Source organism: Nerophis ophidion, linkage group LG13, assembly GCF_033978795.1.
Source record: "Nerophis ophidion isolate RoL-2023_Sa linkage group LG13, RoL_Noph_v1.0, whole genome shotgun sequence".
Taxonomy (NCBI): domain Eukaryota; kingdom Metazoa; phylum Chordata; class Actinopteri; order Syngnathiformes; family Syngnathidae; genus Nerophis; species Nerophis ophidion.
The window spans coordinates 12,519,479-12,539,937 of record NC_084623.1 but is presented as its reverse complement, the minus strand read 5'-3'; the positions used below and the strand labels follow the sequence as shown (position 1 = coordinate 12,539,937).

The following is a 20,459-nucleotide window of genomic DNA, read 5'->3' as shown; positions in this document are numbered from 1 at the left end:
TCATTCTTTCTCTCCTAGTCTCCGCCCAAAGGTGCCACGATCCCGTATCGCCCAAAGCCTGCTTCCACACCCGTGATTTTTTCAGGTGGTCAGGTAAGTTGAGCTAGGTGGATGCCAAGAGTCCATCTCAGACTGGTTTTTTTAAATAAATTTTTTTTCCAGATGATTGTTAACACTGCAAGTAAAATGTGATCTTATGCGTCAATGTGAACTCCACATCAATTGCATGCACAGTTTAAGTGGAAAAAAAGGAAGTTGATTGGATTCCGTAAATGAACAAGGAAGTCGCTACTTCTACTAAATAAAATGAAAGTCACCACCATAGTTATGGTCCCACATCTTAAAGATAAGTGTTTTTTTTACTTTAAAATACATTAAAGTAATATAATGTATGAACTGATGTATATAGTATCATAATTGGGAGGGTTCACACGAACATCAGTGTGAATCAACGTTAGCTTTATTCTTTAAAGGGGGACATTATCACAATTTCAAAAGGGTTAAAAACACAAAAAATCAGTTCCCAGTGGCTTGTTGTATTTTTTGAAGTTTTTTTTTAATTTTACCGGTCTCGGAATATCCCTAAATAAAGCTTTAAAGTGCCTTATTTTCAGCTCTCTGCGAAGACACTGTCCATTTCCCTGTGACGTCACACAGTGCTGCCAATGTAAACAAACAATGGGAATACCACAGCAAGACATAGTGACATTAGCTCGGATTCAAACTCGGATTTCAGCGACTTAAGCGATTCAACAGATTACGCATGTATTGAAACGGATGGTTGGAGTATGAAAATATTGAAGAAGAAACTGAAGCTATTGAGCGAATAGCTATTGACGCTATTCATAGCCATAGCATGGCCGAATAGCTGCGTTAGCATCGCCGGTAAAATGTGCGCACCAAACGATCAGGACTTTCGCATATTTTGACACTGGAGCAACTTAAATCCGTCGATTGGTAAGTGTTTTTTTCGCATTAAATGTGGGTGGAAGGAAACGTAATATAGTTTCAAATGCATCTACAGGTTATCCATACATCTCTGTTCCATGTCTGCTTTAGCACCGCCGGTAAATAGCATGTTAGCATCGATTAGCGTAGCATGTTAGCATCGATTAGCTGGCAGTCAAAATCAACAAAACTCACCTTTGTGATTTCGTTGACTATCGTTGCAAATGCATCTGCAGGTTATCCATACATCTCTGTGCCATGTCTGTCAAATGTGGAGACACTCTGGCACATTCAATGGGGGTCTGGCGGCAGACACTTTCGCATCTTCGGGCCAGTGGTGCAACTTGAATCCCTCCCTGTTAGTGTTGTTACACCCTCCGACAACACACCGACGAGGCATGATGTCTCCAAGGTTCCAAAAAATAGTCAAAAAAACGGAAAATAACAGAGCTGAGACCCGGTGTTTGTAATGTGTTGAAAATGAAAATGGTGGGTGTGTTACCTCGGCGACGTCACATTCTGACGTCATCGCTTCCAGCGCGATAAACAGAAAGGCGTTAATTCGCCAAAATTCACCCATTTAGAGTTCGGAAATCGGTTAAAAGAATAGATGGTCTTTTTTCTGCACCATCAAGGTATATATTGACGCTTACATAGGTCTGGTGATAATGTTCCCCTTTAACTCACATCCAAGCAAATCCGCCATAGCGCCAACAATCGCTATTTCTTCGGAATCATAATTTACAATAAAGGCCAAACGTTTGGACACACTTCCTCATTCAAAGAGTTTTCTTTATTTTCATGACTATTTACATTGTAGATGTAATCAAAAAGGTCAACCAACGAACAAGATTTCTCGACAGAATCTCCTCTCTGGTCAACGAAAGCACCTTGACGATTCTAGCGGGAAATCTCGTTCAACCCTTTTTCAGTTATACCCCGGCACTTCCAAAACCTTCAAATCTAGAGTCCAAACATCCCAGAACAAGCTAGTCGGGTTACTTCTAGACCTCTACCCCAGATCACACCTCACTCCTACCCACTTCTCCAAAGTGGGCTGGCTCAGGGTGGAGGGCGGAGTAAAACAACTTGCACTGAGCCTAGTTTATAAACACCGCTACACCTCCCTGGTACCGAAGTACATGTCAAACTACTTCCATTTGTTGATGACTGAAGTACTGATTTCAACCAAACCTAACCCCCTGGATTGTAAATAATGTAAATAATTCAGTGTATATACTCTGAAGATTAAATTGTATGATGACTGTATTATGCTGAGAGTATATATTTGTACCATGAATTAACGTGGACCCCAACTCAAACAAGTTGAAAAACGTATTTGGGTGTTACCATTTAGTGGTCAATTGTACGGAATATGTACTGTACTGTGCAATCTAATAATACGTTTCAATCAATCAATAGATTGTCATTGAAGGCATTAAAACTACTTAACAAGAAATGGTGAAATAACAGAAAACATGTTTTATATTCTAGTTTCTTCAAAATAGCCACCCTTTGCTCTGATTACTTTTTCGCACACTCTGGGCATTCTCTCGATGAGCTTCAAGACGTAGTCACCTGAAATGGTTTTCACTCCACAGGTTATTGAAGTTCATCAAGAGAATGCCAAGAGTGTGCAAAGCAGTAATCAGAGCAAAGGGTGGCTATTTTGAAGAAACTGGAATATAAAACATGTTTTCAGTTATTTCACGGTTTTCTGTCATGTATATAAATAAATAAATGGGTTGTACTTGTATAGCGCTTTTCTACCTTCAAGGTACTCAAAGCGCTTTGACACTACTTCCACATTTACCCAATCACACACACTTTCACACACTGATGGAGGGAGCTGCCATGCAAGGCGCCAACCAGCACCCATCAGGAGCAAGGGTGAAGTGTCTTGCTCAGGACACAACGGACGTGACGAGGTTGGTACCAGGTGGGAATTGAACCAGGGACGCTCGGGTTGCGCACGGCCACTCTCCCCACTGCGCCACGCCGTCCCAATAACTACGCATGTGTTCATTCATAGTTTTGATGCCTTCAGTGACAATCTACAATGTGAATAAATAGTCATGAAAATAAAGAAAACAAATTGAATGAGGAAGGTGTGTCCAAACTTTTGGCTTTTTGAAACGTTTGAAAATAAAGAATGTGGGATTTACAATATTAACTATGAATGATAAAACACTGAATATTGAAAACATATTTTTTTACAATCAACCGAAACGCAACAAGAATGCAACAAACATAGTGAAAAAAACTCCACCTACAATCTGAGATATCTCATAGTGACCATAGTAAGTTATTAGATGACCATAGTAACTAGTATATGATGCAGATTCCAAACATCGAAAGACTTAGTATAGTCGAAGACTTCCGGTCAATAGAAAACATCAGTGCAAATCATGATGGCAGCTACGCTTTTCAATCTCAAACAATCATTTGGGAATGTCCGGCGGACCAGATTGAAAAACTCAAAGGGTCGCATGTGGCCCCCGGGCCTTAATTTGCCCAGGTCTGGTCTATAGACTACAGAGAAATCACATACGTTTTACAAATTGCTCCCATTTTAACCTGCTTCTGTGTTTTCATGTGTCCGCAGGCCTACACAATTCAGGGACAATATGCCATTCCACACCCAGATGTGAGTTTCTATTCTCTTAATATAGTACATGTTCTTAATTATCCAGTGTATGAAGAATGTGGGAATGAACAAAAATCATTAGTGGTGTCGCCGCATCTATATCATCGTTTGAAGTCAGTTGAAAGAAGCCATTCTAGATCCCAAAGCTAACGGTGATCATATTAAAGCCACGTTTGTATAGTTCATCATTTTTAATTTTCAGCGCACCATATAGTGTCCCATTAATAATCTGCCATCATCTATCCTTGTCATAAGGGAACTACCTTTTATCATACTGATTAATTCCAAGTTTTGGCAGTGATGGATGAGGTGGGAGGTAGTGGTGGAAATCACTCAAGAACAGACTTGACATCCTCCTCTAGCCATTAAAAGTCTTGAAAAAGGCACAGTTTCTCCAAATCCTGATATTGGAATCAACAGCAAGAACCGGAAACCATCCAACATTACGAGAGTTGTTAAAACAAAATACGTCTAATGGCGGTTCAAAGTGGTAATAGATATTAGAACTCATTAGCATGCATATGAGAACATTTATCAGTCGTTCGGAAATGTGAAGAATTAAATCAGTGTCATCTTGATTTGAATACGTTAGGAGTTTATTAGACTCCCTCTCCCACTCCAGAATACAACAGAGTTGTCCAAACACCGGAACGTTCCTGCAAATTTGGGCCAATTGTTGTTCGTTTCACCAGTTAAATTAATCTCAGAGTAGCACTCAAACGCGTACGCCAACAAGTGACCATTCGTTTTCACTGGCATGTGAGGCCCATGGGTGATAACTAGTGATGTGCGGATCGATACTAAGATGTTGATACCGCCAATACCAGAGCTTTCCGCTCCAGTATCGATTTTCAAATCAAAATATCGATACTTTTGGTATCTTAGATCGGGGGCGTCCAAACTTTTTCTACCAAGGACTCCATAATGAAAAGTTAAAGTATGCGGCGGCAATATATATATATACGGATGTGTGGGAAAAATCACAAGACTACTTCATCTCTATAGAACTGTTTCATGAGGGGTTCCCTCAATTATCAGGAGATTTTTATTATATATATATATATATATATATATATATATATATATATATATATATATATATATATATATATATATATACATGTATATGTATATGTATATATATATATATATATATATATATATATACATGTATATGTATATGTATATATATGTATATGTATTTGTATATATATATGTATGTATATATGTATATATATGTGTATATCTATATATGTACATATACATGTGTGTATATATATATATGTGTATATATGTGTATATATATGTATATATGTATGTATGTGTATGTATATATATATATATATATATATATATATATATATATATATATATATATGTATGTGTATATACATATACGTATGTATATATATATATATATATATATATGTATGTGTATATACATATACGTATGTATATATATATATATATATATATATACATCCATCCATCCATTTCCTACAGCTTATTCCCTTTGGGGTCGCGGGGGGCGCTCTGGTGCCTATCTAGCTACTTTATATATATATATATATATATATATATATATATATATATATATATATATATATATGGTGCCTATCTTAGCTACAATAAATATATATACAGTATATATATATTTATATATATGTATTTATATATATATATGTATATATATTTGTGTATGTATATATATGTATATATATATATATATATACATATGTGTGCATATATATATATATGTATCTATATATATATATATATATATATTTATATAACTTTATTTTTTATTTTATTGTTGGATTTTGTGTTCCAATAAAACTTGTAAAATAGTAAGAACCGCGTGTAAAGATAAAGAATAAAATACAAGTATGACATATGAAGATAAATAGAAAAATTTTTAACATTTTTATATATATATTATAAACAAAAAACATAATAAATATAACTATATTAAATATTGCATAACTAATAGGATAAAAAGTAAAATAAGACAGTTATGTTGCGTTTGAGTGCAGCTGGGACAAAATTTGACTGGTGAAAAATGTGTGTAGAGATTGCGAGGCATAATTCACAAGGATTGGTTTGAATTTGCCTGAGTTGGCGCGAAGTTGCGCGACATGGTGAAATCCCGGAGGGACTAATTAATATCATGCAGCATCCCTCTGAGGGGCTTCCGTGACTGCGTTTTGGCCACCGGAAATGACCGACGCTCACATTTTGCAGTTTCTGTGTGCTTGACGTTGGTTTGTTGCAGTACGTGAATGCCGAAGGAACAAATTGAGTCTTACTCGTGATTTTTTTCGAACATTCTGCTACATTTGCAGTTTTTCTTTGCACTTTTCTCTGTGTTTTTGTTTTTCAATCATTTCCTATTCTTCCAAGTAGGGCTGGGCGATACAGCCTTTTATTAATAACCCCGATATTTTTAGGCCACGATATATACCTCGATATTTTGCCTTAGCCTTAAATGAACACTTGATGCATATAATCACAGCAGTATGATGATTGTATGTGTCTACATTAAAACGTTCTTGTTCATACTGCATTTATATATGCTACTTTTAAACTTTCATCCAGAGGGAAATCACAACTAAGTCAATTGACCAAAACTGTATTTATCAAACAGTTATTAAGCAGTGGCACAAACATTCATGTCATTTCAAAACAGAAAGTGCATGATTGTCAGAGACATTTTAAACCAAGCAATTATTGCACTTTTGTGCATGATGTCACTAAGATGACGTATCAAAACAACACTAAATAAATTAAAGTGCACTTTTTATACAGAATGCCACTACAATAGCTGAAAACTAATAAAGTACACTTTTGTGCATGATGTCACACAAATTATTTCAATAAGTGTCAAATAAAAATTAGCTGCATAATAGGAAATCAAATAGTGTACGTCCTTCGCTGTGTGGTAGGTTCCTGCGAACGTTATCTCGTTCTATTTTTTTCATACAGTATTGATGTGGAAATGGTTGCCTCGTCATTTTGTTGGTGTGGCACCGAACGAAAATGTCGACATTCGGAGTTTTAAGCACTCTTCATTCTCTAGCAGATGACTTTTCAAATGACGCTACATAATAGCACTAATGCTACTTTTTGTAGCAACGCTTTTGCCTCACACTTGACAAATTACGGTTGTCTGTTCGACATCTTCCCGCTTGAAGCCAAACCACCGCCAGACGATGGTTTTAACTTGGAATGAATTATTCCTCCATTTGTTACCAGATTCGCACTTTCTTTCTCTCGTTATCACCACTCGCACCGCTCCGTTAGCACCACTGCCAATGTCAACCCGTGTCGCCACCTCTCTGCTCCGCGAGGGCGTGTCACGTGCAAACGTAATTGTGCACGCGCGACAGTATGTGAGAAGGTGCGCTCGTTTTACGTCTCAGTGAGAAGGGGGCGACAACAAAGAGTGAGAAACGACTGTAGCGTAATGCCCGCAGCTACAAGCATACTCGAGTATCACGATATAGTCATTTTCTATATCGCACGGACAAACCCGCGATATATCGACTATATTCCATATATCGCCCAGCCCTACTTCCAAGCATTTTCCGATTCTAGTTACACAAATCGAAAATAAACAATTCTTCAGTTTTACCACAACACCAAAAAAACATTGCGACTTCCATCGCAACTCTGGGGAAAAACAAACCACAGCAATCTTAAAGAAGGAAGAACTGGGAGGACTGTTCTAAAGCTCCATGGCACAAATCTCCCTTTCTCCTTTCTCTCCCTTTTCTTCTTCTTTTCCCTCCACCGTCTTGAGTTACAGTCCACCTCTCCTCACTGTTTCTCGCATTTCTACTTTTGGTTGACGACATTTCTTTGTGTAACAGTAACCTGTTAGCTGTACTTTCCCTCCTAACCCTTCAGCAGTTGACCAAGCTCCACCAGCTGGCTATGCAGCAAACCCCCTTTACCCCTCTTGGACAGACCACCCCCGCTTTCCCTGGTACGTACCCACAAGACCCTGTAGACGAGTCCTTCTGTCGTTATCCTGAGATACATTTTTATCCTTTCCCTTCTTCCTTTCACCTTATCTCATTTATTATTTCAGCATGACGTGGTCTCTTGGGCTTCTATTCTACTCTACTTTTTTACGTTGATTTCGAAAATATAAGGCTCGGAAAAAGAAAAACGGACGCAGCAAAAATATCTTCCAATTGTTTGCATCTTTAGAAAATACTATAACCAAGGATGGGTACTTTTGTTCGAGGTAGCCACTAGAGATGTCCGATACACGGACGTAGGTAGAAGTACAGAGCGCCAATAAACCTTTAAGACACTGCCTTTGCGTGCCGGCCCAATCACATATCTACGGCTTTTCACACACACAAGTGAATGCAAACGCATACTTGGTCAACAGCCATACAGGTCACACTGAGGGTGGCCGTATAAACGTTAACACTGTTACAAATATGCGCCACACTATGAACCCACACCAAAGAAGAATGACAAACACATTTCGGGAGAACATCCGCACTGTAACACAACATAAACACAACAAACCCAATCACATATCTACGGCTTTTCACACACACAAGTGAATGCAAACCATACTTGGTGAACAGCCATACAGGTCACACTGAGAGTGGCCGTATAAACAACGTTAACACTGTTACAAATATGCGCCACACTGTGAACCCACACCAAAGAAGAATGACAAACACATTTCGGGAGAACATCCGCACTGTAACACAACATAAACACAACAAACCCAATCACATATCTACGGCTTTTCACACACACAAGTGAATGCAAACGCATACTTGGTCAACAGCCATACAGGTCACACTGAGGGTGGCCGTATAAACAACGTTAACACTGTTACAAATATGCGCCACACTGTGAACCCACACCAAAGAAGAATGACAAACACATTTCGGGAGAACATCCGCACTGTAACACAACATAAACACAACAAACCCAATCACATATCTACGGCTTTTCACACACACAAGTGAATGCAAACCATACTTGGTCAACAGCCATACAGGTCACACTGAGAGTGGCCGTATAAACAACGTTAACACTGTTACAAATATGCGCCACACTGTGAACCCACACCAAAGAAGAATGACAAACACATTTCGGGAGAACATCCGCACTGTAACACAACATAAACACAACAAACCCAATCACATATCTACGGCTTTTCACACACACAAGTGAATGCAAACCATACTTGGTCAACAGCCATACAGGTCACACTGAGAGTGGCCGTATAAACAACGTTAACACTGTTACAAATATGCGCCACACTGTGAACCCACACCAAAGAAGAATGACAAACACATTTCGGGAGAACATCCGCACTGTAACACAACATAAACACAACAAACCCAATCACATATCTACGGCTTTTCACACACACAAGTGAATGCAAACGCATACTTGGTCAACAGCCATACAGGTCACACTGAGGGTGGCCGTATAAACAACGTTAACACTGTTACAAATATGCGCCACACTGTGAACCCACACCAAAGAAGAATGACAAACACATTTCGGGAGAACATCTGCACTGTAACACAACATAAACACAACAAACCCAATACCCAGAAGCGCTTGCAGCACTACCCCCTACCCTCCTCAACGCAACCTCCTCATGCTATCTCAGGGAGAGTGTGTCCCAAATTCAAAGCTGCTGTTTTGAGGCATGTTTAAAAAAAATAATGCACTTTTGTGACTTCAATAATAAATATGGCAGTGCCATGTTTGCATTGTCTTTCCATAACTTGAGTTGATTTATTTTGGAAAAACCTTGTTACATTGTTTAATGCACCCAGCGGGGCATCACGACAAAATTAGGCGTAATAATGTGTTAATTCCATATATCAGTATCGGTTGATATCAGAATCGGTAATTAAGAGTAATGGACAATATCGGATATCGGCAAAAAAGCCATTATCGGACATCTCTAGTAGCCACCAAAGTTTGTCAATACTACCGGGTACAGAGTAGGGATGTATGTATTTTGGATTTTATCGATACGATAACAAACATTGGTATTCATCGGTACATTACCTCTTCAATAAAGATGTCAACACATTATTTTGGTATTAGCACAAGAGTTAGTGGACCACCAACATCTAGTAACATCTCACAGCAGGTAACTATGTTATCAAAAGCTGCTTTTTAAGTCCGAAACAGGTCAACTATGCAAGGTGTGATATTTGTGTTATGTAATCCATCAGTGTTTCTAGTCATTAACATTACCCAAAACTGTATGACCATCTGCACGATTTGCAATACAAACAAAATGTGAGCGTGATCCAAATAAAATAGTCACCTCTGTTTAATGCAGAAACAATGGCCAATTTTCACAGTAAGGACTGAATTCTTAATAAATGGTAAACAGCTTATACTTTTTCTACCTTCAAGGTACTCAAAGCGCTTTGACACTATTTCCACATTCACCCATTCACACACTGATGGCAGGAGCTGCCATGCAAGGCCCTAACCACGACCCATCAAGGGTAAGGGTGAAGTGTCTTGCTCAAGGACACAACAGTTTTAGAAGTTACTTGGAGAATTTCAACATCCTTAACCAAAAATTAAAAACCAATACATTGTCAGAAAGTTGTTGTCCGACCCCATCCTTTGGTCGAACTTGGGTATGGGTAGGGGACGGCATAGCTCGGTTGGTAGAGCAGCCGTGCCAGCAACTTGAGGGTTGCAGGTTCGATTCCCGCTTCCGCCATCCTAGTCACTGCCGTTGTGTCCTTGGGCAAGACACTTTACCCACCTGCTCCCAGTCCCACCCACACTGGTTTAAATATAACTTTGATATTGGGTTTCACTATGTAAAGCGCTTTGAGTCACTAGAGAAAAGCGCTATATAAATATAGCTCACTTCACTTCACGTGACAAGGTTGGTAGAATGTGGGGATTGAACCAGGAACCCTCAGGTTGCTGGCACTGCCACTCTCCCAACCGCGCCACGCCGTCCCCTTTTCTACCTTCAAGGTACTCAAAACGCTTTGACACTACTTCCACATTTACCCATTCACACACTGATGGCGGGAGCTGCCATGCAAGGCCCTAACCACGAACCAATCAGGGGTAAGGCTGAAGTGTCTTGCTCAAGGACACAACGGACGTGACGAGGTTGGTTGAAAGTGGGGATTGAACCAGGAACCCTCAGGTTGCTGGCACTGCCACTCTCCCAACCGCGCCACGCCGTCCCCTTTTCTACCTTCAAGGTACTCGAAGCGCTTTGACACTATTTCCACATTCACCCATTGGTTAGGGCCATGCAAGGCCCTAACCACGAACCAATAAGGAGCAAAGGTTGAGGTGTCTTGCTCAAGGACACAATGGACGTGACGAGGTTGGTAGAAGGTGGGGATTGAACCAGGAACCCTCAGGTTGCTGGTACGGCCACTCTCCCAACCGCGCCACGCCGTCCCCTACCCATACCCAAGTTCGCCCAAAGGATGGGTTCGGACAACAACATTCTGACAATGTATTGGTTTTTAATTTTTTGTTAAGGTTGTTGAAATTCTCCAAGTAACTTCTAAAACTGAGGCAGGGTTGGCGAAGAAATTTTATTTCGAAAACTTTAAGAAATTGAGTATAAATTAAGTAAATGGAGGTTGAGGCTGATAAAGTATTGCTTTGGGTTGACCAGGCTGCAGGGAAACTGCAAAATAGTTTTTGTTGTTGTTGTTAAAATGTGTATTTCTGTTAGGACATAACGTATAAGAGTAAATAAATATGCAGTATATTAAATGTAGAATTACGATACGTTAAAAATTACAAGAAATATAGTTTAGTCCTGCACGGGACAAACCCGATTGTCTTCCATGATTTGATAAAATTGTGAACCCTAAAAGGCAGTCTTGTATTTCGTCAACCTAATTTGATTATCCATTTGAGCGTCCCAAACACTAAACAGAGGCAGTTGAAAAAAATCAGCACCCATGGCAACCAAGAAACACAAACACAGGGGTGCTGAAATAGAATTAAGGGAGTCTTAGACTAAAACGAGACATTATCCGTTGAACAGATCATCGCAAAGTTACCACTACACTACACAAAATTGATCCTAATAAACAGTTTTTTTCTCGAAATAAGAATCGATAAGAGAACCGTTACGGAACCGAATGGTTAAGCTGAATTGGAATCGGAAAAATCTTTACGATTCAGACGGAACTCTGTAGGCAGCGTGCAGGTTGGACGACGATTTATTATCAATAAATCAGGCAAAGTACAAAAGTACAAGAAAGTATGCGAAGCTAAGGAAATAGCTAGCAGGAAAGCTCAGCATAGAAACAGGATTCAGAAGCTCGGATTTACCAACAGCCAGATCAATCATGGCGAAAGGCAGGAATAAATAGCTCTCTGATTAGTGCCCGGGAGCAGGTGAGCGTCCCGAACACTAATCAGAGGCAGGTGAAAAAAATCAGCAACCAAGAAACACAAACCCAGGGGTGCTGAAATAGAATTAAGGGAGTCTTAGACTAAAACAAAACATGATCCGTTGAACAGACCATCGCAAAGCTACCACTACACTACACAAAATTGATCCTAATAAACAGTTTTTTTCTCGAAATAAGAATCGATAAGAGAACCGTTACGGAACCGAATGGTTAAGCTGAATTGGAATCGGAAAAATCTTTACGATTCAGACGGAACTCTGTAGGCAGCGTGCAGGTTGGACGACGATTTATTATCAATAAATCAGGCAAAGTACAAAAGTACAGGAAAGTATGCCAAGCTAAGGAAATAGCTAGCAGGAAAGCTTAGCATAGAAACAGGATTCAGAAGCTCGGATTTACCAACAGCCAGACCGATCATGGCGAAAGGCAGGAATAAATAGCTCTCTGATTAGTGCCCGGGGAGCAGGTGAGCGTCCCGAACACTAATCAGAGGCAGGTGAAAAAAATCAGCACCCATGGCAACCAAGAAACACAAACCCAGGGGTGCTGAAATAGAATTAAGGGAGTCTTAGACTAAAACAAAACATGATCCAGGCAACAGATCATCACAATGTTACCGCTATACTAAACAAAATGGATCCTAATCAATTCTTGTTTTCTCTTTTTTTTTTTCTCGAAATAAGAATCGATAAGTGAACCGTCAAGGAATCAAATCGTTAAGCTAAATCGGACCCGGAAAAATCTTAACGATTCCCATCCCTAACTGTAAAGATGTTGCCACAGAGTGCATATGTCATTTCTAGGACAAAGTCCATCCTTTTAGGGCAGGGCTGGGCAATTATTTTGACTCGAATTAGAAATTTAGAGTCTGGGGGGGCCAATATGTCCATTTTTAGGAACACTACTAAAAAACTCACAATAACGTCTGCTTGAATACTAAAAACGGAATGGAATTGTAAATGTTTTTACTGAATGAGACACCCAGGATGTACATAAGAATAAAGAATCTGGGATTTACACTATTAACTACAAACGATAAAACACTGAATATTGACACCATATGAACATCACACCCCCTCTCCATCAACATATTTTACAATCATGCGAAACGCAACAAACAGTGAAATATGAATGCGAAGGGTAAAAGAAACAAACACTTCCAGTCTGATACATTTGATATATCACTAAGCGTTAGAACTTTGTTGTAAAAATCTCCTTCACCCGTATTTCAGACTGGCCGCTCTGGAAACACTCTGTGGAAACTAACCATACCCACAATGCTTGGTGCCTCGTCTGAGCTGCTCTGACTTACATTACCATAGTAACTAATTAGATTACCATAGTATATCATGCAAAAGCGCGGATTCCAACCATTGCAATACTTAGCATTAGAGTTGTCTCGATCCGATATTTAGATCGGATAGGCTGCCGATATTTGCCAGAAAAATGCGTATTGGCAAGGCATGGGAAAATGCCGATCCAGATCCAATTTTTTGAAAAATGCCGGTCCGTGTTTTCCAACGCATCGATTTAAATAATACATTCCACTCTTATGCTGCTTCCTAAGCTCCGTTCCTAATTTTCCAGCACACCTTTAAGACATCCACAAGTCTGTGTCTTAACCGTTAAGAAGGCCATGTGAATTAAAAGTAACGGTAAAAACGTAAACTGTGTGGGATTATTCTACCCTACAAAACGAAACAGATGAAAAGGCGGAGTGCAAAACATGCCACGATAAAGTCAAGCGTGGTGGTAAAGTTGTAAGACATTTCAATGACTCTTGAGAGTGAGAGGCTTTTTAGCACAGCAGGCTGGCAACTGAGCATCTTGAAGTGCTCGTCTTTGTTTGAAAAAATCTCCCCATTATGCTCGGACTTCAATTGTTTGCCCCCTCCTGACTGGGGCAAATAATTGAAAGGAGTGTGTAGATATATATATATATATTTTTTTTAAGTTAACAGTTTAAGACAAGTATTGATGCTGAGTTATAGACATTTTATCCCACTCAGGTCGTTTGTGTGTTTTGCTGTTTTTTAACAATGTTTATAGCTTTATTTGCACTTTATACTGTTCACTAATTTACTGTTTAATGATGCCATTTCTGTTTGTCATGTATAATTTTGACTATTTTGTGTTTATCCTTGAATAAACAGGTCAGTTTCTTGTTACCAACCATTGTGAATTATTCACTCATCTAATTAAGCTGGCTAGTTGTTATCAAGAGTACTAAAACCCTTTTCAACATGAATCTGACAACTAAGTAGGTTAAATAACTTTGAACTTTAATACATTTTTTGGATAGGCCAGTATTGTAATCGGATCGGAAGGGCAAAAACGACATCGGTATCGGATCGGAAGTGCAAAAACCTGGATCGGGACATCCCTACTTTGTATAGTTCAAGACTTACGGTCATTTGAAAACATCATCAATCAATCAATGTTTATTTATATAGCCCCAAATCACAAATGTCTCAAAGGACTGCACAAATCATTACGACTACAACATCCTCGGAAGAACCCACAAAAGGGCAAGGAAAACTCACACCCAGTGGGCAGGGAGAATTCACATCCAGTGGGATGCCAGTGACAATGCTGACTATGAGAAACCTTGGAGAGGACCTCAGATGTGGGCAACACCCCCCCCCCCTCTAGGGGACCGAAAGCAATGGATGTCGAGCGGGTCTAAAATGATACTGTGGAAGTTCAATCCATAGTGGCTCCAACACAGCCGCGAGAGTTCCGTTCAAAGCGGATCCAAGACAGCAGCGAGAGTCCCTTCCACAGGAGACCATCCCAAGCGGAGGCGGATCAGCAGCGTAGAGATGTCCCCAACCGATACAGGCGAGCGGTTCATCCTGGGTCCCGACGAGCGGTCCATCCTGGGTCTCGACTCTGGACAGCCAGTACTTCATCCATGGTTATCGGACCGGACCCCCTCCACAAGGGAGGGGGGGACATAGGAGAAAGAAAAGAAGCGGCAGATCAACTGGTCTAAAAAGGAGGTCTATTTAAAGGCTAGAGTATACAGATGAGTTTTAAGGTGAGACTTAAATGCTTCTACTGAGGTAGCATCTCGAACTGTTACCGGGAGGGCATTCCAGAGTACTGGAGCCCGAATGGAAAACGCTCTATAGCCCGCAGACTTTTTTTGGGCTCTAGGAATCACTAATAAGCCGGAGTCTTTTGAACGCAGATTTCTTGCCGGGACATATGGTACAATACAATCGGCAAGATAGGCTGGAGCTAGACCGTGTAGTATTTTATACGTAATTAGTAAAACCTTAAAGTCACATCTTAAGTGCACAGGAAACCAGTGCAGGTTAGCCAGTACAGGCGTAATATGATCAAACTTTCTTGTTCTTGTCAAAAGTCTAGCAGACGCATTTTGTACCAACTGTCATAATGGCAGCGACAGTTTTCATCTTAAAGAGCTAAAAAAAAAAATTGGAAATGTCCGGCGGGTCAGATTGATAATCTTAACGGGTCACATGCCTTCATTTTCCCAGGTCTGTTTTAGGGTCTTCTCCAGCTTCCTTCCTAATATACGCTTGCAAGTTCCGCTTATGTGTTGATGAAGCAATCCCTGAAGGGATATGGCCCAGTTATGACATGAGTTTAGCCCAGGACTTACAAGAAGGGGAAGAAACTCAGCAGAGTTGTCTCATACTGACCTAATTGTCTCTCCTCTTGCAATTACCGACGGTGAAATAATTTGGACGTCTGCAAATTTTGCAGCGTAACAAAGTTTTGCACGGTGCAAAACTGCAGGGTGTCCTTTGAACTATTGTTTGAAATCTAATGTTATTCCGAAGATTGTCCTGAAAACCAACAACATGTATTATTATTTACTTTCCGAATGGTCGAAGGGAAACCTCCTTTTTCCAGTCACAGGTATCTCTGAGACAACAAGTATAACCTCCCTCATTCTTCAGGATGCCTGTTGTTAAACTGTTCTTCAGATTCTCAACAGGAAGCTGAAGTTGTTTTTTTTTCTTGCTGTTTTCTATTCTTGTTTCGGCCAATTCAGGTTTGGATGCCAGCCCCCCAGCCAGCACTCATGAGCTCACCATTCCAAATGATGTAAGAAAGGTTTATGTATTCTCTCGCATGTTTCTACAGTGATCCCTCTGTTACCCAGCTACCCAGGATTCATTATCAAATGTGATGCGGTGAGAAAGGTATTCTGCTAACAATGGCACATTTGCATATTCTCCAGCTAATAGGCTGCATCATTGGACGGCAAGGAACCAAGATCAACGAGATCCGACAGATGTCCGGCGCGCAGATCAAAATTGCAAACGCCATGGAAGGCTCGTCGGAGCGTCAGATCACCATCACGGGGTCGCCTGCTAACATCAGCCTGGCCCAATATCTAATCAACGCCAGGTAACAATACCCCGACGCTAGTTTAACTCCAGTAACTTCGAAACGTGACACAAACTCAAGTGAAAATGCATAAGTACTGCTACTTTCGGTTGGCTAATCCCCTTGTATTCCAGGTTCGAACTGCTGAGTGTCTATGCGTTATGTTTAAAACAAGCGCTTACTTGCCGGAGTCGTGCCAACTCTAAATTGTCTGCAATGATTGGGAAAGTGAATATTGGAATAACTCAACTAATCAATACCACCTTACAGAATTTGTGGACAGTGTTAAATAAATCTGGGTCATATCAGACCTAAAACATCAATTGCTAGATTCATTCATGCATTTAAAATGTAACCATCAATGTCTATAACTTGCATGCAATGAAATGGAACCACCAAAACAAAACAAGTAAATAAGCCTACTCAAACACGTTCACTGACCCATTAAAATAAGACGTAAGACCTCATAGAAGGCCTCTAAGACAGTCCAGGTGCGATCAATTCAACGCCCTAAGAGTTGTGTACATACTAAATTTCCAATCAAGAGTTTGGGTTTTACTGAATGGGACTGTTAGCCCACATGTTCAAGGGGGCGAGATCAAAGAGCAGGTTCTACAGGAACTAACGGCTGTTGCTTTTCCGTGGCTCCGATGGCAGGTTCAGGGACGTGGCGGTCATGTGGAATGATCCTTCGGCAATGACAACGTCCTGAAGTCGCCGACAAAACTGGCTCTGTTTTTAGACATCGGCAAGCATCGACGTATCGTGTCTTGACTTACTTTTTGCATTTGAAGGGTTGGAATAAAAGTCTGCAGGGTTTGGACATTTTGAGAACGTATGTAATTTTATTTGATGTTATTTGTTTGACGATATCAAAGACTGGTGACACATGGAGGGAGATCCCAAATCAAATCATCGGAGGTTCATCTGACTACGTTGTGTAAAACAGGGCTTATCAACAAAATGACAACAGACCAAGTTCAGTTCCAAACCTGGGAAACACACATTTTTTGAACATGGACCACCATAAACGCATTTCTTGACATTTTAAAGATACAACACTGCCAAGCAGGCACAGGACATTGATTATACACCCACGTGTTTTAGACTTCTAAACAACGTTGCAAAATAGTTGTATTTGTAAATTGAGACAACATTGATGTGTAACGTTGGATCCACGTCGTTGGTTGGAAAATGACCAAATTTCAATGGTCAAATCACAACCTGACATTGAATAAACATTGTCAAAAACTACGTTGTTTCAACGTTGGATTTGTGTTGGAGACTATTGGCTGGGAAATGACCACATTTCAATGGTCAAATCAACGTCAGAACCCAAGATTGATTAAACGTTGTCAAAAAGCATGTTTCAACGTTATGTTTGAGTTGGGAAATTACCAAATTTCAACGGTCAAATCACTACCTGACATTGAATAAACGTCAAAAAGTACGTTGTTTCAACGTTGTATTTGTGTTGGAGAATATTGGTTGGGAAATGACCACATTTCAATGGTCAAATCAACGTCAGATCCCAACATTGATCAAACGTTTTCAAAACATATGTTTGAACGTTATGATTGAGTTGGGAAATTACCAAATTTCAGAGGTCAAATCACAGCCTGACATTGAATAAACGAGAAGATCGGTTGGGAAATGACCACATTTCAATGGTCAAATCAACGTCAGAACCCAACATTGATTAATCGCTGTCAAAAAGCATTTTTTGACGTTATGTTTGATATGGGAAATTACCAAATTTAATTGGCCAAATCATAACCTGACACTGAATAAACGTCAAAAAGCATGTTTCAACGTTCAATTTGTGTTGGAGAATATTAGTTGGGAAATGACCACATTTCAATGGTCAAAGCAACGTCAGAACCCAACATTGATTAAACGTTGTCAAAAAACATGTTTCAATGTTATGTTTGAGTTGGGAAATTACCAAATTTCAATGGTCAAATCTAGTCTACATAGAATAAACGACAAGATTGGATGGGAAATGACCACATTTCAATGGTCAAATCAACGTCAGGTCCCAACATTGATTAAACGTCTTCAAAACACGTTTGAACGTTATGTTTGAGTTGGGAAATTACCAAATTCCAATGGTCAAATCACAGCCTGACATTGAATAAACGAGAAGATTGGTTGGGAAATGACCACATTTCAATGGTCAAATCAAAGTCAGAACCCAACATTGATTAAACGCTGTCAAAAAGCATTTTTTAACGTTATGTTTGATATGGGAAATTACCAAATTTAATTGGCCAAATCATAACCTGACACTGAATAAACGTTGTCAAAAAGCATGTTTCAACGTTGTATTTGTGTTGGAGAATATTAGTTGGGAAATGACCACATTTCAATGGTCAAAGCAACGTCAGAACCCAACTTTGATTAAACGTTGTCAAAAAACATGTTTCAATGTTATGTTTGAGTTGGGAAATTACCAAATTTCAATGGTCAAATCTAGTCTACATTGAATAAACGACAAGATTGGTTGGGAAATGACCACATTTCAATGGTCAAATCAAAGTCAAAACCCAACATTGATTAAACGTTGTCAAAAAACATGTTTCAATGTTATGTTTGAGTTGGGAAATTACCAAATTTCAATGGTCAAATCTAGTCTACATTGAATAAACGAGAAGATTGGTTGGGAAATGACCACATTTCAATGGTCGAATCAAAGTCAAAACCCAACATTGATTAAACGTTGTCAAAAAGCATGTTTCAACGTTATGTTTGAGATGGGAAATGACCAAATTTAATTGGCCAAATCATAACCTGACACTGAATGAACGTCAAAAAGCATGTTTCAACGTTGTATTTGTGTTGGAGAATATTAGTTGGGAAATGACCACATTTCAATGGTCAAAGCAACGTCAGAACCCAACATTGATTAAACGTTGTCAAAAAACATGTTTCAATGTTATGTTTGAGTTGGGAAATTACCAAATTTCAATGGTCAAATCTAGTCTACATAGAATAAACGACAAGATTGGATGGGAAATGACCACATTTCAATGGTCAAATCAACGTCAGGTCCCAACATTGATTAAACGTCTTCAAAACACATGTTTGAACGTTATGTTTGAGTTGGGAAATTACCAAATTCCAATGGTCAAATCACAGCCTGACATTGAATAAACGAGAAGATTGGTTGGGAAATGACCACATTTCAATGGTCAAATCAAAGTCAGAACCCAACATTGATTAAACGCTGTCAAAAAGCATTTTTTAACGTTATGTTTGATATGGGAAATTACCAAATTTAATTGGCCAAATCACAACCTGACACTGAATAAACGTTGTCAAAAAGCATGTTTCAACGTTGTATTTGTGTTGGAGAATATTAGTTGGGAAATGACCACATTTCAATGGTCAAAGCAACGTCAGAACCCAACTTTGATTAAACGTTGTCAAAAAACATGTTTCAATGTTATGTTTGAGTTGGGAAATTACCAAATTTCAATGGTCAAATCTAGTCTACATTGAATAAACGACAAGATTGGTTGGGAAATGACCACATTTCAATGGTCAAATCAAAGTCAAAACCCAACATTGATTAAACGTTGTCAAAAAGCATGTTTCAACGTTATATTTGAGATGGGAAATTACCAAATTTAATTGGCCAAATCATAACTTGACACCGAATGAACGTCAAAAAGCATGTTTCAACGTTGTATTTGTGTTGGAGAATATTAGTTGGGAAATGACCACATTTCAATGGTCAAAGCAACGTCAGAACCCAACATTGATTAAACGTTGTCAAAAAACATGTTTCAATGTTATGTTTGAGTTGGGAAATTACCAAATTTCAATGGTCAAATCTAGTCTACATAGAATAAACGACAAGATTGGATGGGAAATGACCACATTTCAATGGTCAAATCAACGTCAGAACCCAACATTGATTAAACGTCTTCAAAACACATGTTTGAACGTTATGTTTGAGTTGGGAAATTACCAAATTCCAATGGTCAAATCACAGCCTGACATTGAATAAACGAGAAGATTGGTTGGGAAATGACCACATTTCAATGGTCAAATCAAAGTCAGAACCCAACATTGATTAA

General features: G+C 39.3%; 1 protein-coding gene across 7 annotated transcripts in view; it reads left to right on the top strand.

The window, feature by feature from the left end:
• LOC133564244 (poly(rC)-binding protein 3) overlaps window positions 1-20,034 on the top strand; it is a 118,608-nt gene extending 98,574 nt beyond the window's left edge. For 3 of the 7 annotated variants that reach the window (XM_061918419.1, XM_061918420.1, XM_061918421.1), the window contains exons 9-14: window positions 19-93; window positions 3,554-3,595; window positions 7,502-7,580; window positions 16,040-16,092; window positions 16,229-16,398; window positions 16,512-16,984. In XM_061918419.1, coding sequence (XP_061774403.1) covers window positions 19-93; window positions 3,554-3,595; window positions 7,502-7,580; window positions 16,040-16,092; window positions 16,229-16,398; window positions 16,512-16,692 — 600 coding nt within the window. In that variant the 3' untranslated portion in view covers window positions 16,693-16,984. Of the gene's footprint in view, window positions 1-18; window positions 94-3,553; window positions 3,596-7,501; window positions 7,581-16,039; window positions 16,093-16,228; window positions 16,403-16,511; window positions 16,987-17,034 lie in introns of those variants that run through there. The other 4 variants (XM_061918424.1, XM_061918423.1, XM_061918422.1 and 1 more) reach the window with 4 other exon arrangements.
• The last annotated feature ends 425 nt before the right edge of the window (window positions 20,035-20,459 follow it).